We start from the raw sequence: 23,340 nt of genomic DNA on the forward strand, positions 1-23,340 counted from the left end.
TTCTTTGTGCACGTGTTTCGAGCAAACCCAAAAACAGTATATCAGCACAAACACCTCATACCATCTGTCAGCACGGCGGTGGAGGGTCACTGAGTTGATACTGAACTCTTCCATATATCAAAGTATTCTAGATTACTACATCTAAAGGTCATTTAGCTAAACTGGGGGATCAACAGGATTATGAGCCCAAGCACAGCAGCAGATCTCCAAAAGAACAGCTTAAAAAATAAAAGTGCCAATGAGTTGCAGCGGCCCAAAGTCCAGACGTCATCCTGTTCACCTGGCCGAACGTTGTCAGACTGAAGAAGTCACACACAGTTCTTAGTACTCAGTTATTGTGTCTCTAGCAGGATGGTCTGTGGATCTCCAGCTGTCTCACTGGCACTTTCCTGTTCACTGTGTCAAACGTTCAGTTATTCCTCAGCCTTTTTTAGTGTTAATGGTCCCTGCAATAAATGTGGTTTTCTTTGTTGATGTCAGTTTTAAAGGATTACACGCTGCCACACTTGTGGATGAACTGTGTTCATATTATTCATTTCTGTCGTTGGAAAAAGAGACTGAAACCTCAGTGAAATTACATGTTCACATAAATAACATAACATTAATGTAATATACTAGAACATTTAGCTCAAGGTTTCAGAGAACAAAAGAACAGCCTCAAAGAGGCACAAGCATGACTGCAGGCTCGTAGTCTGGTTTTCAGCGTGTACATTAGACACGTTTATTTCACAGACTACACACCGCTCAGGGAAATGAGTCTGATGCTCTTCTGCTTTTCCGCAAAAATCAGCTGAGTTAGGAGTTATCACTTCCTGTCAGTGATGTAGCCAAGACCGACAATCATCACTAATTACTATGGAAACTTGTTGATTCTGTAGTTACAGGGACCATTCAAGTCTGGTACCAATAAAGTTGGAATGCTGCGTAAAAACTAAATAACGAGAGTGAAAAGATTTCCAAATCTCTTCTTTTCACTACAGTCTGTTAACGTCTGTGAACTGAGGACAGCAGCTGCTGGACTTTGTCCCAATCTGATATCAGCTGCTCAGCAGTCCTGGGTGTTCGTTCATGTATTTTTGTTTCATGATGCTCCAGATGTTTTCAACTAGTGAAACGTCTGGATAAGTTAGCATCCACAGTCTTTTACCAATAGCCATACTGTAGACATAGCTGCAGTTTAGCATCACCCCTGAAAAAAGGTCTGAGATGTCTAAGTTGGTGCATATGTTGCTCTAAAACCTGTAAATAAGTTTCAGTATTGATTGATTTCCAGATTCCACAGCCTCCATACCATCAGAGATTCAGGTGTTTGAGCTGATTGCTGATAACAAGCCAAATGGTCCCTCTCCACTTTAGTCTAGAGGACCTGGCAGCCATGTTTTCCATTCAGTCCATTTTAAATGAGCTTTGTCCCAGAGAAGACAGACGTGTTTCTGGATCATGCTCACATGTGGCTTCTTCTTTGCATGGAGCCTTAAATATGAATCTTTTGATGATACAGTTTCATGTTCAGAGTCCCTTAAATCACTTCTCTTCTTTTTCAGCTCATAGAGGGGAAGAGTTTTTATCCACCTGCTGTCATGTAAGCAGAGCCTCAGAGAGCTGTGAGCATGACTGCAGGCTCGTACTGTGGGTTTCCTGCCTGCACACTGAACACATATTTTCACAGGTCACACATGAATCTGAGAAACGAGCCTGAAGCTCTTCTGCTTTCTCTTCTTGCAATGAAGGTTTTTTGTCCTTCACAGTGAATATAAAAGAGAAACAAGAGCAGAGACCTCAGAGGATCACACAGCTGTCTACTGTAAGTACACCGACGCTGCTTCACGTTATGTTTTTGTCTTGGTTACTGTGGTGGAGAAAATTTAAATAACTTAAAGTAACAGGTGCAGTTACAGCAGGAACTGTTTTCTATTACTTAACAATTAAGAAAGTGCAAAACAATCTAAAAGTCACCCTGAATCTAAATGTTATGTTTCAGAGTTTTAGATTCATCATTTTCTTTTTATTAGAATTGTCACAGTCCTGGGTCTTTAGCCCAGGGTTTTGAGGTTTGGACTGTTGCTTCAAACTCTAGTTATTATTATTTATATTTGTTATTCATATCATAGTTTGTAGTAACTTTGTTTTGGACTGATTGAACTAGCAACAGTGAGAACATCTGACTCACATCTGACCAATGAGTTATTGACACACTAAAACAAACATGTTGTGTTTGTTTGCTGATATTTTCTAAAATCAAAGCTGATTAATAGTTCAGACTGACCCAGTTTATCTTAGTCAGGCTTGTGGGCAGTTCTCTTTATATTCAGTAGATGGCATTTTTATACAGTTTGTATCAATACAGAAAGCAGGGGAACCACTCCCATCAGAAACATTCCTTATCATCCCTTATCGTTTCAGTAAAGACCAAATTCACAGCAGATCAGCCGGTAAAAAAAACAAACAGACAGGATAGCTCTGGATCATATTCAAACATTCTTAAAGAGACATGTCTGTCTCTTTAATAGCTGCATTTTCACACAAATTTCTATTTGTTTCGTAACAGACACTGACTGATACTACAGAGCAAAAATAAACTTCTCCCTGTAAATAGATTGGTACTTTCAGTACTGTTTCTACTCAGTGTGAGCAGTCAAAGCAGTTTCTTTCTAATTCACACACACATTCATTCAGTGCTTCTACTTAACTTTCACATACTCACACAGGTACCATCCATCCTTCTATTTTCTTTTGCTTATTCAATTCAGGGTTGCTGGGGCGCTGGAGTATACCCCAGCTGCCATAAAGTGAGAGATGGGCTAGAACCTGGACAGGTCGCCAGTCTGTCGCAGGGCTCACACAGATCATACAAAATAAGAATTTAGCATAATTTGCATTAAACTGTGAGCCACAGACCATACTAAAAATGTTTGATTCATCTAAATACTGGAAAAGGAAACTTCAACAAATACAAATATAATAAAGCTGATAAAATACTTGTGTCCACACATGTGCTTCTTTATTAAATACCAACTGTTACGGTTTGAAGGAGGACTCAAGTGCAGGACTCCGGGCTCAGATGCACACAAGAAAGATTTATTTACAATTCACCAGGTGTATATACAAGGTGTATATAGAGAAGAGGACAGAGAGAGGAAGAGAGAGAGAAACAGATAGAGAGTGCTGATCAGCGTGCAGCTGATCCGCCTGGCCATGACACCAACAGTAGCTTTTAAAAAACAACAACAACAACATTTGTTGCTGCAGACAATTAGCAAATCTGTTCCATAGTGTGGACTAAATATAAAACCAAGCCTGATGAATACCAGTTAGCAATGATTTTCACAGTTGTTTGACCTCACAACCTTTGTTCTTACTCTCAGGTGGCAATTTTATGAAGCTGTTTCAGCACGACTAAGGACATAAATTCATTTTAATAGTAAGTAAATATATGAAGTAAACTTGTAATAACAACTGTGAAATCTCATAGCAACCGCTGGTCGCTAGAGAAACAACGTTTATTCCCAAACTAGTAAAAGAGTGTTTGCTGCAGGTTGTTGCAAAAAGAGTACTGCGCAAAAAACATCCCTGCAATTGCTTTGGTCACCAGCTGATTACCATAGTTGCTCTTAGTTTGCATATAAGACATCAGCTGTTTTGGTAGTGAAATTGTTTAAATGTATTTGCAACCAATTTCAACTGGTAACTGCCAGCAAGCTCACATTTTTCAATGAGTCAGGAAATACACATTTTTCCCTACCAAATAAACTACACTGGATGTTTTTTGTATTTGTTTTTAACGGGAAATGAGTAAACTAAGAAAAACCTAAATGGTCAAAAGTGACGTGGTTTCTGGTTTGGTCGTCCTCAAGGACAAACAACGAAAAACATAAACAGCAACAGGTGTTATGGTCCTGACTCTGGTGACTCAGTGCTGTTGATTATTAATATTCTTTGATTCAGTTAGTTTCTCATTATCTTTTGATGTCTAGTTCTTTGCTTTCTAGTTCTCTGCTTTTGCCTCTATGCCTCCCCTGTGTTACACATCCCTCATCTAGTTTCTTGTCTAGCATCTCCTGGTCAAGTCCACGTCTCTGTGCCTGTCTCCTGTTTTATTTTGACAGTCTCACATCCTTTCTTAATGTTTTCAGTTTTGCTTCCTTTCCGTCTCATTATGTCACATTAGTTCCAGCTGTGTTTCCATTCCCTCATTACTCCCTGGTGTATTTAAACCCAGTGTTTCCCTATGTCCGTTGTCACGTCGTACCCTCTGAGTGCTGTGTGTTTCCACTGTGCTCTTGGTTCCCATTGTTTCTTCTTGTCAGTTCCTAGTGTCTAGCTTCTTTGTTTCTAGTTTTCTAGTTTCCTGAGTTCTTAGTTTTCTAGCTTCTAGTTATGTTTTGCTCCTTGTATTTAGTGTTCAAGTTTATGCAGTGCAATAAAAGCTGCCTCCTTTAGTTCATCCCTCCGTGTCCTGAGTCCTGCATTTGGGTCCTACATCCTGCCTGCCACAAACGGTCACATGACAACAGGAAAGTGAGAACAGAGAACTGACAAGCTGTTTCTGATTACTTCCAGTTCATACTGAGCCATGGACTCTAAATCTGGTGATACAATGAAGATGGCAGCACTCGGCCGGCCTTTTGGCCTGGGGATGCTGTACGACTGCCGCAGCGATAAACTTGTCCCTGGTAAGATTTCACCTTTAAAGTTCTTTAACCTGTCACAACTGAAGTTTCACTATTTGAAGCTATTTTAAATTCTTTTGCTTTTGTAATTGATTTAGGTAGCACAGTGGTTAGCACCGTTAGCTTACAGCAAGAAGGTCCTAAATTTGAATCCATGAGGTTAGGTGAACTGATTATTCTAAATTGCCAATGGGTGTGAATAGTTGTCTGTCTCTCTGTGTTAGCCCTGCGACAGACTGGCGACCTTTCCAGGGTGAACCCCACCTCTTACCCTATGACAGCCATCACTCCAACTGTCCACGAACTCCAGTATCACATACATGATATCAAATAATTCACTGTGCAATTGATCTGAAGGGAGACTCTGTCCACAGAGACCAAAACTGTTTTTATAGTAGGCATTAAACATGATTTTAACGCAGGAAAGTTGGACATATGTATATATATAAAAAAAAACACGCATCTCGCCCCTGCGGGTGGTTTATCCTTCAAGCTCGGGTCCTCTACCAGAGGCCTGGGAGCTTGAGGGTCCTGCGCAGTATCTTAGCTGTTCCCAGGACTGCGCTCTTCTGGACAGAGATCTCCGATGTTGTTCCCGGGATCTGCTGGAGCCACTCGCCTAGCTTGGGAGTCACCGCACCTAGTGCTCCGATTACCACGGGGACCACCGTTACCTTCACCCTCCACATCCTCTCGAGCTCTTCTCTGAGCCCTTGGTATTTCTCCAGCTTCTCGTGTTCCTTCTTCCTGATATTGCTGTCATTCGGAACCGCTACATCAATCACTACGGTCGTCTTCTTCTGTTTGTCCACCACCACTATGTCTGATTGGTTAGCCACCACCATTTTGTCCGTCTGTATCTGGAAGTCCCACAGGATCTTAGCTCGGTCATTCTCCATCACCCTTGGGGGCATCTCCCATTTTGACCTCGGAACTTCCAGGCCATACTCGGCACAGATGTTTCTGTATACTATGCCGGCACTTGGTTATGGCGTTCCATGTATGCCCTGCCTGCAAGCATCTTGCACCCTGCTGTTATGTGCTGGATTGTCTCTGGGGCATCTTTACACAGCCTGCACCTGGGGTCTTGCCTGGCGTGATAGACCCCAGCCTCTATGGATCTTGTGCTCAGTGCTTGTTCCTGTGCTGCCATGATTAGTGCCTCCGTGCTGTCTTTCAGTCCAGCTTTGTCCAGCCACTGGTAGGATTTCTGGGTATCAGCCACCTCCTCTATCTGCCGGTGGTACATACCGTGCAGGGGCCTGTCCTTCCATGATGGTTCCTCGCCTTCCTCCTCTTTCTTGGGTTTCTGCTGCCTGAGGTATTCACTGAGCACGCTGTCAGTTGGGGCCATCTTCGTGATGTATTCGTGGATGTTTCTTGTCTCATCCTGGACTGTGGTGCTGACACTCACCAGTCCCCGGCCTCCTTCCTTCCGCTTAGCATACAGCCTCAGGATGCTGGATTTGGGGTGAAACCCTCCATGCATGGTCAGGAGCTTTCTTGTCTTTATGTCAGTGGCTTCTATCTCCTCCTTTGGCCAGCTTATTATCCCAGCTGGGTACCTGATCACGGGCAGGGCGTAGGTGTTGATAGCCCGGATCTTGTTCTTACCGTTCAGCTGACTCCTCAGGACTTGCCTGACCCTCTGCAGGTACTTGGTGGTTGCAGCTTTCCTAGCGGCCTCTTCATGGTTCCCATTCACCTGCGGGATCCCCAGGTACTTGTAACTGTCCTCTATGTCTGCAATGTTGCCTTCTGGTAGTTCGATCCCCTCAGTTCTGACTACCTTCCCTCTCTTTTGTTACTATCCGACTACACTTCTCCAGTCCGAACGACATTCCAATGTCATTGCTGTATAGCCTGGTAGTGTGGATTAGTGAATCAATGTCTCGTTCACTCTTGGCATACAGCTTGATGTCATCCATGTACAGGAGGTGGCTGACAACCGCTCCGTTCCGTAGTCGGTATCCGTAGCCAGTCTTGTTAATGATCTCACTGAGGGGGTTCAGGCCTATGCAGAACAGCAGTGGGGACAGAGCATCTCCTTGGTAGATCCCGCACTTGATGATGACTTGTGCTATGGGCTTGGAGTTGACCTCTAGTGTTGTACGCCACATCCCCATTGAGTTCCTGATGAAGGCTCTTAGGGTCCTGTTGATCTTGTACAGTTCTAGGCATTCCAGTATCCAGCTGTGGGGCATTGAGTCATAGGCCTTCTTGTAATCAATCCAGGCAGTGCACAGGTTGGTCAGCCTGGTCTTGCAGTCTCGGCTGACTGTCCTGTCTACCAGTAGCTGGCGTTTTGCGCCTCTGGTATTCTTGCCAATCCCTTTCTGTGCCCCGCTCATGTATTGACCCATGTGCCTGTTCATCTTAGCCAATATGATGCCTGACAGAAGCTTCCATGTAGTACTGAGGCAGGTTATTGGTCGGTAGTTGGATGGGACCGGTCCCTTCTTGTGGTCCTTGGGGTTCAGGACCGTCCGACCTTCGGTTAGCCATTCCGGGTGTCTCTCGTTAACTAGCAGCTGGTTCATTTGTGCTGCCAGACGCTCGTGGAGTGCAGTCAGCTTCTTCAGCCAGTAGGCATGAACCATGTCGGGCCCTGGTGTTGTCCAGCTCTTCATACTGGAGACCCTTTCTTGGATATCTGCCATCGTGATGGTTACTGGACCCTGTTCAGGGAGGTCGCTATGGTCTGCCCTCAGATCCACTAGCCACTGAGCATTGCCGTTATGGGTTGTGTCCTTCTCCCATATGCTCTTCCAGTATTTCTCCGTCTCCAGCCTTGGTGGTGCTGTTCTCTTATTGTTCCCTTGCCACTGAGAGTACACCTTTGCTGGTTCTGTGGAGAACAGTTGGTTTATTCTCCTGCCTTCTATCTCTCTGGTGTACCTCCTCAAGCGGCTGGCCAAGGCTGTGAGTCTTTGCTTGGCAGTTTCCAAGGCCTCAGGTATGGACAGCTTGCTGTACTTCTTATGCACCTTCTTTGTCGCGCCTTTCTGCAACTCCGTTAGTTGGCTAACCTCCCTCCGTGCTACTTTGATCTTGCCCTCTAGCCTCCTTCTCCATGGAGGGTACTGCCCCTTGTGGCTGTTCAAATTATAGCCAAGCATCTCACTGATCACTGCTGCCGTACTGTAGATCAGCTTGTTAGTCTCGGTAAGCGTGGCTGTAGGTATCATCCATAGTGCTGCATTAACATCATCTAGCAGACCTTCCGAGGGTACTTCACGTAATCTTGGTAACCGGCTATGGGGGATCCAGGTTTCAAGCTTGGCCATGATCCTATCTTTCAGGTCAGTTCCTCTCGCACTCAACGATCCTTCTCCTATCGCACTTGGGGCTTTGTACCCAATCTCAGGTGGGGGTGATGATATCTCCCCCCTGACCTGGCGTCCTGGCTCCCCCTTGCCGTAGCATTTATGTTGTACCTCGTCAATCTCTAGCTGTGAGAGCAGTCCCTTCTTTCGAATGTTGGAACACTGAGCTACTAGTTGTTTCGCCGTCATTGTGGATGTTGGGTATCGAAGTATCCATAGGTCCCTCATCCTATTCATGTAACCCCTTCCGCCAGGGTTACTTGCGTAGTAGCATTCCAACAACGCCCTGTTTTCGTCTCTTGTCCACCGATGCCTTCTTGTTCCAGTAGCCCACTTCTCGTCAGGGTGCCCTGGTTCCTCAACACCTGACGCGGACCTTGTTGATCCGGGCGACGTCCGAGCCGGAATGCCTTCATATTTATCTGTCTCGCTCATGTCTGCGGTAGGCTCGCTTAGCATGCATGCATGCATGCATACATACATGCATACATACATGGCTCTGCATGCATGCAGAGCCTGAACTCCAGAGTTTCTCCAGTCTCCAAAGTTTCATTTACTATTTTTGTGATCATCACAAGAAAGACAGCAAAAATTAATTAATAAATAAATTTATTTTAGAGTGTGATTTAATTGATGGAGTCCTGGTATTAATGTTTTTGCTTCTTCTTTTGCAGGATTGACTCTGTGGGATCGTGATGACCTGATGAAAGATATAGCAGAAAGATCACAGCCCTCTAATGAGTTTGAAATTGTTGCATCTGAATCAATTTCTGGCAAATCTTCAGCTCTAAATGTTGAAGCTTCACTTAAAGCAAGTTTCTTGGGTGGACTGGTTCAGGTTAGTGGGTCTGCCAAATATCTGAATGATAGTAAATCTTCCAGAAATCAGGCCAGAGTAACACTGAAGTACAAGGCAACCACAAAGTTCCAGCAGCTGTCCATGAATCATCTTGGAAGAGGAAATGTGAAGCATGCATATGTTTTTGATCAAGGCTTAGCAACACATGTAGTCACAAATATCCTTTATGGAGCACATGCTTTCTTTGTGTTTGACCGTGAAGTTTCTGAACAGGAAAATCATCAAGATGTTCAGGGTAACTTGAAGGTGGCCATCAACAAGATTCCCTTACTTTCTATAGAGGGTGAAGGTTCCCTGAAGATGGAAGAGAAGGACAAAGCCAGTATTGATAAATTCTCCTGTAAATTTTATGGAGACTTTTGTCTTCCAAAACCACCAACAACCTTTCAAGGTGCAGTAGAAGTCTACCAAAGCCTGCCAGGATTACTGGGAGCTCAAGGAGAAAATGCTGTACCAGTGATGGTCTGGCTGCTGCCACTGACATGTTTAGATTCTTCTGCTGCTAAACTCGTCCGTGAGATCAGTATAGGATTAGTTCAAGAAGCACAGAGAGCCCTGGAGGACTTCAGTGAGCTGGAAATGAGGTCCAATGATGTACTGGGAACCAGCACTGCACAGCAGTTCCCACAGATTGGTAAAAAAATGAAAACTTTTAAAGAAATGTGCTCTGAGTTCAAGCTGGAATTCCAACAAACTTTGGCCAAGAAGCTTCCATCAATCCGAGGAGGAGGAGAAGAGGAAGCTGAGCTTGCAGAGATCCTGAAGAAGAGACATTCTTCACCTTTCAACAGCAAAAACCTGAACGAGTGGATGGACTGTAAAGAGAGAGAAGTTGACACATTAATGTCTTTTACCAGGATGATGAAAAACGCCAAAATCATCTCGTCTCAAAATGATCTGTACAAGGAAAGTCTCAGTGCAGAGCATGTTGTGTGTTTTGTTTTCACCTCTCTGGGAAAGGATGAACCGTACCTCTCAGCTTTATCAAGATACTTAAGAGGAGAAACCAACCCAGACCTTCAAGATCCTCACACTCATGATGTAGAGAAGGAACAATGGTACGCCTCAAAAGAAGTAACAGCTGAAACGAGGAGAAAAGCAAAACTCTTCAGTGATTTTGCAGAGGCCAACAAGGAGAACAAGAACATGAAGTTCCTGACAGTGGGTTTAACTAATGAGACACAGGAAGGTTCCAGCATCTACCTTTATGAAGATGGATTTGCTGTCAGTGAGAACTTTGAGCCTCCTTCAAAGCCTCAAACTGTGACAGCAGCTGACAGAAACCACAACAGTGTGACACTGAAGATTTCTCCACCCAGATTTGGAGCAGAGAACATCACCTCCTACTCTGTTGAGTACTGTGTCAGTGGAGAGGATGGATGGCAGCAGAAGACAGAAGCAAAGGCTGAAGAAGTCACAGTGAGAGATCTGAAGCCAAACACAGAGTATGTGTTCAGATGCAGAGCAGTGACCTCAGCAGGTGTCGGGCTGGATAATCAAGTTTCTATTAAAACCTTACCCTGCAGCCCTCCTGGAAAACCACGAGTTGAATCAAATTCATCTGAGATATCAGTGAGCTGGGAGAAACCTGCTGAGCTCGGAGAGAATGTGCAGATATTGAGCTACATGGTGGAGTATTCAAAAACAGATGATAATGAGGAAGCTCTGCAGTGGAACCAAACAGAGTCAGCAGGTGAAAAGGTGATCCTTTCAGGTCTTCAGACAGATACAGAATATGCAGTCAGGGTCAGATGTGACTGTGGTTCAGCTGGAAAAAGCAAAGAAAGCATCACTGTTAAAGTCTACACAACATTTAACCGCCTTGCAGAACTTCTCAGGATTAAAAGTGAAAAGATCAAATCTGATTCCCCCTCAGTTTACAAACTGCCTCTGACAGAAGAACACATGAACATATATGGATGCAGGAAGTTTAACTTTGGAGAAGAAACTGAGGGGCAGAATCGTACAATAATGCTTTTTGGAGCGACTGGATCAGGAAAGTCCACTCTGATCGATGGAATGATCAACTACATTGTTGGTGTAGAGTGGGAGGACAGTTTCAGGTTTAAATTCATTAATGAGGATCAGTCAACATCACAAGCTCACAGTCAGACCTCTGAAGTCACTGTTTACAAAATCAACCACCAGGATGGATTTAAAATCCCGTTCTCTCTGACCATCATTGACACTCCAGGCTTTGGAGATACAAGAGGCATAGAAAGAGACCGAGAGATCACAGAGCAGCTACGTAATCTCTTCTCTGCTCAGCGTGGTGTCACTGACATTGATGCTGTGTGTTTCGTAGCACCAGCTGCTCAAGTGAGATCCACAACACAGAAATATGTGTTTGATTCAGTTTTCTCAATCTTTGGCAAAGATTTGGCAGAAAACATCAGGATCCTGGTGACATTTGCAGACAGTCAGAGACCTCCAGTTCTAGAGGCAGTGAGAGCTTCAGGTGTCCCATTACCTACAGCTGATGATGGGCTGCCTGTTCACTTCAAATTTAATAATTCAGCCTTGTTTGCACAGAACAGATCATCTCAGAATGACGACACTGTTTATGAAGATGAAGAAGAGGAAAACTTTGGTCAGATGTTTTGGGAAATGAGCACAAACAACATGAAGATTTTTTTTGATTCTGTAAAAGTCACACAAGCAAAAAGCTTGAAACAGACCAACGAGGTCCTCAATCAAAGAAGGCAGCACGAAATAGTAGGACAAGCTTGGTGGAAATTGAGCAGACTGCAGTCAGTCGGGCTTCGGGAGCTAAAAGAGTTTGAGGCGCAGATCAACAAAAATGAGAACGCCGAGTTTGAAGTTACAGTCATGAAGGCTGTTCAGGAGGATACTGGTAATTTCAGTACCAACTGTAAGAAGTGTGAGTTTACATGCCATTATCCCTGTCCTATGAAAAAGGATGCAGATGAAAAATGCTGTGCTGCAATGGATTCAAATGGATGCTGCACGGTGTGCCCAAGCAAATGTTCGTGGGAAGAGCATGTCAACGAGAAGAAAAAATGGGAGTATAGAGAGGTTCAAGAGAAACAATCAGTCAGAGAGCTGAAAGAAAAATACATTGGTGTCACCGATGATAAGATGACTGCTGAGGCTCTGGTTAAAAAACTGGAAAGTGCATTTTCTGATAAACTGCCTGATGTGACGGAATTGGCGAAAATGTCGTGTAAGTGTGAGGACACGCTTAAACAGATAGCACTGAAGCCAGATCCTCTGTCCACCTCAGAATACATCGACATGCTGATCGAGGAAGAGAAATCAGAGGCCAACCCAGGCTGGGAGAAACGAGTGATATACCTGCAGGGGATGGGAGCTAAATTACCACAAACATGTGCAATACTGTGATTGGTCAGAAAACAGAAACAAAAAACAAAAAATCAAATGTGTGCAAGTCTAATTGTTCACATGATTAAGAACAACAAGAATAATGCTAAGTAATTCTGATGCACTCATAAATATTTACTGCATGGACATAAATGACTAAATGAAGCAGTAGTACTGGTATTAGCAGAACTGTTGATCATGTTAATTAATTTACATAAAAGATCACAAATCCTTAAGTTGTTTTCTTTTTACCTAATTAATGTTCAGAAGATACGACAAACTGACTGATTGGAGACTTATTTAACTGAATCATCCTGCACCTCTGTGCCTCAGATTAATCAGTACATATGATTGTAATTTGTTCATCTGAACAAAACCAACTTGAGCATGGATCAGGATATTACGACTGTATGAAATCTGATCATTTAATGTTCATGTAAAAATGATTTTCATTTTAAGACTTTCACTCCAATTATTCTTTCTTAACTGTCAATGATCATTTTTAAACCTGACTACAATGAGAATTAATAACCAATAAATAAACTGCATTATGCTAAAGTGTTATCGTCTGTTTTTGCCTCCTCTAACTGTGAACGTCATTATAAATTGCTGTGGTAGAAACAGAGGTGGGAGGGTTGTTGTTTGATGTGAAGAAACTGTCTCATTGAAGACCTTTTACACTCTTTCTTTTTTAAATATTTTTTTGGCCTTTTTCAGCTTTATTTGATAGACACAGTGAAGAGACGATAGGAAAGCGGGGGCAGACATGCAGCAAAGGGCCACAGGTCGGACTTGAACCCGGGCCGGCCGCTCTCAGCCGTATGGCATGTGGTCGCCTGAGTTAAACCGGCGCCCTTTTTCACACTCTCATAGGCTACGTTCACACTGCAGGCGAAAGCGCATCAAATCCGATTTTTTTCGCCCCTATGCGACCCGTATCCGATCATGGTATGACAGTGTGAACGGCACAAATCCGATATTTTCAAATCCGATCTGGGTCACTTTCGTATGTGGTACTGAATCCGATACGTATCCGATGTTTTAGAAAGCGACTGCTGTGTGAACGGTCAAGTCGCATTAAATCCGTCTTTTACGTCACTGACACAAGACAGACGCCAATTATCAGCGCCGGAGAAGCGCCCGATAGGACATCGCGAACGATTTCCTACCATCCGGTGAAACTGTTGGGAAGACAACGTTGGAGAAATGTGAACATTTTATTTTTACTGTATTTTCTGCAGATTCTGACAGAAATCTGCAACTATCCTTTGAAGCACCGCTCCTCTAAAACAGCAAAAAGGATCATTATTAGGTCATCTACATTATTATGTAAATAACAAAATAACTTAAAGCAAAAATCTGGAAACATAAAGTCCGAAGTCTTTATATTAAGGGCCATCAGTCAAACAATATTGTTTGCTCTGGGTCTAAACAGAGCGAGTTGTGTGTGACGTCTTCTTTTGCGGATGCGGGCCGCTTTGAGCGTTCACACTGGTGAGCGTTTGATGCCGCATTTTATGTGTAGTGTGAACAAGCAGACAAAAAAATCGGATTTGATCAAAAAATTGGAATTGACCATTAAGACCTGCAGTGTGAACGTAGCCATAGACATACATGCCAACCCTCCCGATTTTTCTGGGAGAATCCCGAATTTCAATGCCCTCCCGAAAATCTCCCGGAGCCTCCATTCTCCCGAATTTCTCCTGATTTTCCACCCGGACAACAAAAATGAATAACTTATCCCAGAATTCATGGCGTCTCAATTCCAGTTTCCAACAATGGCGGCAGCTATTTAGTTTTACTATTATTCTTATTACGCAAAATAAACTTTTCAGGCGAGAATGTAGCTGTGTAAACTTTAAATAGCTGAGCCGGCGAGAACAGCAAACTCCCGGCACATCGTTTTCAACCCCCCGCGGTCTTTCGCTACTCAGGTTAAACATGATATATAAGTCACTTAGATAACCTAATAATGTTATTGTTTGACTTTTTTCAGTGTTTTATTTGTTCCTGAGTAAATCGGTTTGGCTGAGATTAAAGTTATTAGATTAGCTTAGATTAAATAAAGCTTTATTAATCATCGGGTGGGTTCCTCTGGGGTTTTCACACAGCTGAATAAACGTCAAACACAAAACTGATTAAACAGAAGTGTGAGACGGTCGAGAATCTGCGCCAGCGTCCGGTTATATTTTAGATAGCAAGGAGCAGACGGCCGAGTTTCACTCCACCGAGAGAGCTCATGACGTAATTCTGAAGGCTAGATCATCACAGTCGCTCACTTCCAGCCTACCTGGCTTTCGAAGGACCCGGCCCACTTGGACCACGAAGGCCAGGTCCTGAGGTGGATGCAGCCTCTGAATTTGGACAGCCCCGCCTGGGGGACAGTATTAACGGTGACATTACAATTATTTATTTAAAGTGAGTTAAAGTAAATAAACACTGTAAAATTCAAGTTTTTTGTATATGTATATCTACCCCCCCTCTTGTATGTCTCCCTAATTCTGAGGTGTCAAGGTTGGCAAGTATGCTCATAGACAAACTTGAGGCAAAGGTTGTTCATCAGGTGATAGACACAGATTTAATCAGTCAGCCATGTAGCTATGTTTGCTTAGCAGTTTCAGCAGAAATCAAACACAGTTCATCTGCACAGCCTGGTAATTTAAGCACATGGACATGATCTTGTCACGTGTGAGTGTTAGAGGCACAGCTGGATATGTGCTGCTCTCTCTGGAGAGGTAGGCATCTTCCTTCTGTGCAGCACTAAGGGAGAGCCTTCACTTTGACACCTATGAGCTGTGAGTGTTTTTGATCATTTGACCTTCCAAGATGGCGCCTGTGTGTGCGGCTTGCCGTCAGTTGTTACCTGTTTTGTTTTTGCAAACTTTGTTAACATCTGGTTTCTTCAAAAATGTCCCTTCTCTTCTGGTTTATGACTTCCAATTGCTACTAAATATCCGAGCCACTGTTGAAGAGCAATCCGACTGGCCCCAGGATGTGAGGATTTTCGCACTCCACCTGTGTTAGAGGGCTGTATCACTGTTCCTCCGCCGCGATCCACTCTGCCATCCCTCCAGGAAGAAATGACACAGAAGGCGAGGGAAACGGCGTGGTGTATTGGTAAAAATTCAAAACCTGCATGTCTGCATCACCAATGAATGATCCTCGCACTCTTCTGAGCAAACTTGACCCGAACAACAAGTTGTTCATCTCCTGCGATCCCTGGAATCGGTTCACCGATCGTACCTGTGGCCCTGCATCTCAGTGTCCAGCTTTCACAGCATCCGTCCCCTCGTCTTCGCAGAGGTGGAGTGGATCACCAGAATCTCTGTCCTCTGGGTCGATCATCCAGGCCGGCTAGCAACCCTGTGTTAGCTAGATTGGCTCTGGTTAATGCTAGGTCGCTAGCAAATAAGACCTTGATTTTGAATGACTTCATCACCACTCGTCGCCTGTATTTTCTTCTGGTGACAAAAACTTGGCTAAACTTGTGTGAGTTGAGCCCGCTTTCTGAACTTGTCCCTCCAGACTGTAACTATCTCAACTCGCCTCGAACTACCGGCCAGTGTGGAGGGTTAGCCACTGTTTATAAAAACTGTAGCCAGCAGCTGATGCTTATGCTAGCTTTGAACTGCAGTTGTTTGAAATCCAGCAGTCCACTCCGGTGTTGTGCGCGCTGGTGTACCGACCACCAAAATACCATAAGAATTTTATCGAAGACTTCTATGAATTCTTGGCAGGAATTATGCCAAGGTATGACAGTGTTTTAATTGTCCACATTTGCTGCTTAAATACACCGCTGACTAATGACTTCTTAAATCTTATAGACTCTTTTCAGTCAGTTAAAGGCCCAACACACAAACATGGACATACCTTGGATCTTGTACTGTCTAGTGGCCCGGATCTCTGTGACACTGAAATCTGCAACATTAATTTCTCTGACCACATGCCTGTTATATTTGAGTTCCCTCTGTTGAGTCTGTGTTTCCACAGGCCCCGCTAGATTAGAGACTTATTCCTCATGAAGAACGAAACCACGACAGAACATCTTCAACTGGTCTTTTACTCGCTAGCGAGGGAAGCCTTGGTCAGAACCAGGCGGTGGAGCTTAATGCTCATCACCTGTCTCTAGCCCAAATCCTTCCAAGAGCAGCTCTCCTCACAGCTATTTATTCCCATGACAGTTACAGTTTACACAATACAAGTGGTTCTAAGACAAGGCACTCTGTGTGTGTGTGTGTGTGTGTGTGTGTGTGTGTGTGTGTGTGTGTGTGTGTGTGTGTGTGAGAGAGAGACTTCCTGATCACAACATCGTTGATCATAAAGGGGGTAATCTCCCCCACACCCAATATATGGTTCAATTCCTGTATTGGTTCACCATACACAACACAGGTGAAGCCATAAAAGGGCAGGAAGCTTACCAAACATCAAACAAACCTTCACAAGGGATGTGCTTGTGATAAAACACTACAGCCTCCTCCCAGAACCTCGAGAGGCTGGGGAGGGGGTCAGGATCAAAGGAATGGCTTTGATCCTACTGCTTGAACTAAAACTAAGACAAATTTAAGAAACACAATGACAACATTCAACAATTTGACTTAACACCCTCTTTCATGTCAGCCTGTCAGAAACTGATGTACCCAAATACCAATCTCGCATGATTACCTCAGATACAGCCGATCGTTTTGTTTGTTCTTATAAAATCTCTAATCATGCCTTACTTTCTAATAGGTCCTCTCACTTGACCACTGATAGGCTACACTCTCTGTTTAATTCAACCTGCTTGGAAATACTTGATTCCATTGCTCTGCTCACAACCAGGTGTCTAAAACCTAAAACCCAGCCTTGGTTCAATAATAATACCAGAGAACTCAGACAGGTGTGTAGAAAAGCTCAGCGAAAATGAAAAAAGGACAGACTTCAGGTATCGTTTGATGTACTTAGAGAATCTTTGTTAAATTATCAGAAGGCCGTAAGAGCAGCAAAGTAGCAAGTATTTCTATAAGATTGCGTCTAATAACAGTCACAAACCTGGTATTTTATTTAGCATTATTAATTCAGTTCCTAATTCGCCTACTGCCACTCCCCATGTAGCATCGAAAGCAACATGTGACAACTTACTGAAATTCTTCATTAACAAGATTGCGGATATCAGGTCTCATATTATCCCTCATGCTACCGGCCAATCTGTTCGTACATCAGCTTCGGTTGCTTTTGGCCCTTTTGAGCCCGTGTCCTTTTCATTACTGAGTGAAGTAGTCAACAACTTGAAACCCACCAGATGTACTCTGGATATTGTTCCATCTCATTTACTAAAAGACACTTTTGACACTGTGGGTGTGCTTGTGCTTTGTGCTTTCTATTTTCAATAGCAGTCTTCAGTCTGGGTGTGTCCCTGCCGACTTCAAACATGCTGTAGTGGAACCTATTCTTAAAAAACAAAACCTGGATCCAGCAGTTTTATCCAACTACAGACCAATTTCTAAATTGCCTTTTCTTTCTAAAGTCCTGGAGAAAGTTGTCCTACGTCAGCTCCAGACCTTTCTAGATAAAAATGGCATTAGTGAAGTATTTCAGTCTGGTTTTAAAACGCACCACAGCACTGAAACTGCTCTTTTAAAGTTTTTAATGACCTTCGACTTTTACTGACTCAGGAGATTCTTCCATTTTCTTACTATTAGACTTCAGTGCTGCATTTGATACTGTACATCACAGGATTCTTATCTCTCAGCTTGAGCACTGTGTCGAAATCAAAGGGATTGGAGTGGTTTAAATCTTATCTGTCCAACCGAAGTTTTTCTGTTAGATTGGGGGATACATCATCCTCAAAAACCTCACTTTCATGTGGGGTCCCCCAGGGGTCCATTCTTGGTCCAGTTCTCTTTTCTATTTATATGTTCCCTATGGGTTCAATTTTTAAAAAACATGGCATCTCATTCCATTGTTATGCAGACAACTCACAGATTTACCTGCCACTGAAACGTAAATCTGTGAGTCCTCTGAAGGGTTTGCTAGATTGTTTGGAGGATGTTAAGGCATGTATGGCATTAAACTTTCTTAACCTAAATGAACAGAAAACAGAGGTGATTGTGTTTGGTCCCTGTGACCACTGCGACTTTGGCCCCTTAGAAATTTTTTTTTTTTTTAAACTTTTCGCGAGGAACCTACGAGTGATTTTTGACTCTAATCTAACGTTTGATAAACAGATTAATGCTGTAATCAAGTCGAGTTTCTTCCATCTTAGGCTACTTGCTAAACCAAAGCCATTTCTCTGTTTTAGAGACTTTGAGAGAGCTATCCATGCCTTCATGTCATCTCGCCTCGACTACAGTAATAGTCTTTACTCTGGTGTTAGTCTGTCATCAGTTAGCCGTCTGCAGCTGGTCCAAAACGCTGCAGCACGGTTACTAAATGGCACATGCAAGCGAGAACACATCTCCCATACTGGCATCATTACACTGGCTCCCAATTAGTTTTAGAATTAATTTTAAGATTTTATTATTTGTTTTTAAGGCGTTGCACGGGTTAGCACCTTCATACCTTTCTGATATTTTAAATTAGTACACTCCTACAAGAATCAGAATCAGAACTTTATTGTCATTGTCACAGGTACAACGAAATTAAGAATGGTCCCCGATCATTGCATCATCCCTAGCAATATCAAAATATAAATAAAAACAACAAAATTCAATAAATAAAATAGATAGAATACTTAAAATACTAATAAGACGTAACAGTAAACATTCACATACATTCCCACATACATACTTCAGACTGTGGATAGATTAACACAAGAGTGGCGTGATGGATATTTTTTTGTAGTATTCAGATGTGTTATTGCAGTTGGATAAAAGCTGTGTTTGAGTCTATTTGTCCTTACACTGATTGCCCTGAACCGTCTGCCTGAGGGCAACAGTTCAAACTGCCCCATTCCCAGGGCATGACGCAGGTATGGAGGAGATCGAAACTCCAGACATCCAGAGGCCCCCAGAACACAAGAGACCAAGGAAGACCAACAGAGGGGCAGCCGCGCCACTATCCCCGAAAGAGCTGAGGAGAGTCCCAGATGAGGCGTCACTCAGCAGCCGCGGAGCAGAAGCCAGGGGGGTTGCAGTGACGTGCCCGTGAGCTCCGCCGGCAGCCAGCTGTGCCTGAGTGACTGAGCCCCAGGCCGAGAGGCCGAGGGCACTCCACCTCCGAAGTGGCCCGAGCGAGCCCCAGGCTCCAGGCCCCGATAAGCAGCCGCCAAGGAGTGAGCCGGTGTGTACCTGGGCGCCCATCCCTAGACACAAAGAACCACCAACGCACCGATGTCTGAGGGCGTCCGCCACCGGCAGGGGAAGTGGTGGGGGCCCCCACACCCTCTAGCAGATCATTACATGAAGGAACCTTTTAAAAAAAACAAGCGCGTCCATGCTCACAGGTGTACACACGGGTGCTCACACACACAAACTACACCCTTTTTGGCTCCTACCTCAAAGCACACTGTGCGCTGTCGATCTTATGTGCTGCACAATAATGTTTAACATTTAGTATTTACTGCCATATTCCCATATATCATTGTGATGTTGTTTATCCTATTACTCTCGTTTTCTTCTGCTTGTTTTCTTTTTTCTTTTTCAACAGGTGATCCAGGTGATCGATATATGTATTTTTTTGTCTGCTTCTTCTGTTGGTTTTTGTTTTTTGCCCTATTTTTCCCCGTCCCTCTTCTCAGCTGTTTTTCTTTCCCTCTTTCTTTCTCCCCTTTTCTTTCTCCCAGTAAAGTCTGTCCCGTATTCAGCAAATGAAAATAAAATAAACAATAAAAGGTGAATCAAATGGACCATTACGGCAAGGCTGGGATGGTCAGTTTGGTAAAGTAAATCCGTTGGGCATCTTTCTTCGCCTTTAGACAATAATTCTGATGGCAAAAGAACCAAACGGGACAGGCAAAAAAAAAAAAAACAGGGAGTGGCCAGGATGTGAGGTGTCTTTTATGATGTTTTGGGCCTTTTTAAGACAGTGGATGTTGTGTAGAACTTCCAGTGTGGGGAGAGGGCAGCCAGTGATCTTTTGGGCGGTGTTAATGATCCCTTGGAGTGCTTTCCTCTGAGCCCCTGTGCAGCTAGTGTACCAGATGCATATGCAGTAGGTTAGAACACTCTCAATGGTGGCTCTGTAGAAGGACACCAGCCGTCTCTGTGTGATGTTATTCCTCCTGAGAATTCTCAGGAAGTACAGTCTCTGTTGGGCCTTTTTCAGCAGCTCGGAGGTGTTCACACTCCAGGAAAGGTTCTCCTCTATGTTGACTCCCAGGAAGCGGAAGCTTGCCACCCTTTCTACACAGGCCCCATTAATGAATAGTGGTTGGATCTCTGCCTTTTTCCTTCTGAAGTCTATTATGAGTTTTTTGGTTTTTGAAGTGTTTAGGAGGAGGTTATTGGCCTTACACCATGACGTCAGCTGCTCCACCTCGTCTCTGTATGTCGACTCGTCTCCCTTGGAAATGAGCCCCACCACTGTGGTGTCGTCTGCAAATTTCACAAAGATGTTGCTGTGGTGGCGAGGAGTGCAGTCGTGTGTATAGAGAGAGTAGAGCAGTGGACTGAGCACACAGCCCTGGGGTGAGCCAGTGCTGAGACTCAGGGCTGAGGATGTGTGATGGCCAACTCTGACTCTCTGTCTACGGCCTGAGAGGAAGCTATAGATCCACGTGCAGGTGCTGTATGGAAGCCCCAGGTCTTGTAGCTTGGCCACCAGTTTGTGTGGGAGGATGGTGTTAAAAGCTGAGCAGTAATCCACGAAGAGCATCCGCACATAGCTCCCATGCTCTTCCAGGTGTGTTACTGCAGCATGGAGTGCTGTGGCTACAGCGTCCTCCGTGGACCGGTTTGCTCTGTAGGCAAACTGGTGTGGATCCAGGCTGCGGGGCAGGGCTGCTGTGATGTGTCTGCGGACCAGCTTCTCAAAGCATTTCATTACCACTGGGGTGAGTGCCACCGCTCTGTAGTCATTCAGGCCGCTGATGTGGGGCTTCTTAGGCAAGGGGACTATGGTGGAGGACTTCAGACAGAGTGGGACAGTCGCCTGTGCGAGGGATTTGTTGAAGATCCTGGTGAAGATCCCAGCCAGCTGTTCTGCACAATCCCTCAATATTCGACCTGGCACACCGTCAGGACCCGCCGCCTTCCTCGAGTTAACAGCCTGTAGCATGTGCCTCACCTCGTGCTCTTCCAGGGTGAGGATGGTGCTGCTATGGGTGGCGTGTTGCTGCTGTGGCTCCAATACCTCCGGTACCATGGTCTCAAAGCGGGCGAAGAAGATATTCAGCTCCTCTGCCAGCTCCAGGTCACCGTCCGCAGCTCCGAGATTGATCTTATAGTTGGTTAGGTGCTGGATGCCTTGCCACACCTGCCGGCTGGTGTTACTCTCCAGATGGTCCTCAATCCTCCTCCTATAGTCCCCCTTCGCCTCTCTGATGCCTCTCTTCAGGTTGGATCGGGCTGCGGTGTACTGATCCCTGTTGCCAGACCTGAATGCAATGTTCCTCTCCTTCAGCAGCTGCCTGACCTCCCGGGTCATCCAGGGCTTTTGGTTGGGATAAGCCCGGATACATTTGACTGCTGTAACAGTGTCTATGCAGTGTTTTATATAGCAGAGAACACTGTCTGTGAACATTTCCAAGTCCTGATGTTCAAAGATATCCCAGTTAGTCCTGTCAAAACAGTCTTGCAGCTGCTGAGAGGCACCCTCTGGCCATATGGTAATATTCAAGATCACTGAGGTCTGTGGATCAAATGCTCCTGGCTGTCCCGAGGTCCAGATTAAAGCACAGAGGAGATCGGGCCTTTGCTGTAACTGCTCCTAAATTATGGAACAAACTGCCCGTTCACTAGGGATGGGTACCGGTATGGTTCTGACATAAACGGTAGTAACCAGACCGAAAAGTAGCGCACATTTCGGTGCTTTATTTCGGTGCTTTTTTCCCTCAGATGTCACACACTTTGGATTCTGGCCAATCATTTTACCTTTCCAAGGATAGTAGGCGGGGCCAGGTACGTACGTTCTTTTAGAGCAGAGCTACAGATTAAAAATGCCCAAGGCGAAGCGGACAAAAGTCTAGCTGTACTTCACAGGAAAAGATGCAAACTCAGCAGCCTGCAACAAGTGCTTTAAGGTGATACTGTGATACTGTCAAAGGAGGTAACACCTCGAATCTGATGAAACACCTGGTGATGCATAGCATTTTTTTTTTTAAGCCAAGAAATGTACCGTATTTGATAGCTTGCTGCCTCACACTGAGCACATCTACTGCGGGTGTGGTGCCTGTTGTCGGAACCGGAGTTAGCAACATCCCCCAAGAACCCGAAGAGTAGAGTCCTGGCCCCTAGCCCTGTCAGTGTAGCGGAAATGATGATGAATGATGATGGCAGCAGCAGCCGTTCTTCTCTGAGTGAGTGGCTTAATGTTGTTCGTGTGTAATTTACGTTCACTAGGCTAACCACGTTATTACATTAATGCACGTAAGGTGAACTAGCAAACACCGTCGTAGTTACATGCGGCTGTCTTCTTGTTTGATGGCAGATACTCCCTTCACCCTGGCCAAAAAGGCTAAAATGACCAAAGAAAAAGTGGAAAACAGCTGAACATGAGAGGTTTTAGGACAAGTTTGTGTTTTCCATTCTTTAAGCCCCGGTTCGAGCACTGTTTAAGCACCGGCACCGTTTCAAAAGTACCAGTTTGGCACTGGTATCGGATAAAACCTAAACGATACCCATCCCTACCATTCACATCAGGACCTCCCCAACATTGGACACTTCTAAAACCTGTCTGAAAACACACATTTACTCCATGGCTTTTAAATCAGAATGAGTTTGTATTACTTTTATCTTATTTCTTACTCAAATCTTCTCATTTTATTATTCTTTTTTTTGGCTTTTATCATGTCTCCCTATGTTTTTATTTCTTTTGATCATCTTAATTGTCAGCACCTTGGTCAACATTTGTCGTTTTAAATGTGCTATATGAATACATTTGACTTTGACTTGTTGACTTACTCCCAGGTTTTGTTGTATTCTGTCTTTTGATGTTGACTGCGGACTGTCTCTTTTAATTTAAATATTATTCAAATGTGAGTCCTGCCGGCTTGTCTGCTTTTTTCCCC

At 44.2% G+C, this 23,340-nt stretch overlaps 1 protein-coding gene across 2 annotated transcripts; it reads left to right on the forward strand.

Moving 5' to 3' along the window:
• Nucleotides 1–1,628: 1,628 nt before the first annotated feature.
• Nucleotides 1,629–12,753, forward strand: LOC100702146 (uncharacterized). Of its 2 annotated transcripts, XM_005464211.4 has the most exons (4): nucleotides 1,629–1,804; nucleotides 3,366–3,421; nucleotides 4,561–4,673; nucleotides 8,671–12,753. In XM_005464211.4, exons 3-4 carry the CDS (start codon nucleotides 4,574–4,576, stop codon nucleotides 12,216–12,218), a joined length of 3,648 nt encoding a protein of 1,215 aa, XP_005464268.2. In that variant the 5' UTR covers nucleotides 1,629–1,804; nucleotides 3,366–3,421; nucleotides 4,561–4,573; the 3' UTR covers nucleotides 12,219–12,753. The 2 variants fall into 2 exon arrangements, with proteins under 2 accessions (XP_005464268.2, XP_003458994.2); XM_003458946.5 differs by lacking the exon at nucleotides 3,366–3,421.
• The last annotated feature ends 10,587 nt before the right edge of the window (nucleotides 12,754–23,340 follow it).

Source organism: Oreochromis niloticus, linkage group LG18, assembly GCF_001858045.2.
Source record: "Oreochromis niloticus isolate F11D_XX linkage group LG18, O_niloticus_UMD_NMBU, whole genome shotgun sequence".
Taxonomy (NCBI): domain Eukaryota; kingdom Metazoa; phylum Chordata; class Actinopteri; order Cichliformes; family Cichlidae; genus Oreochromis; species Oreochromis niloticus.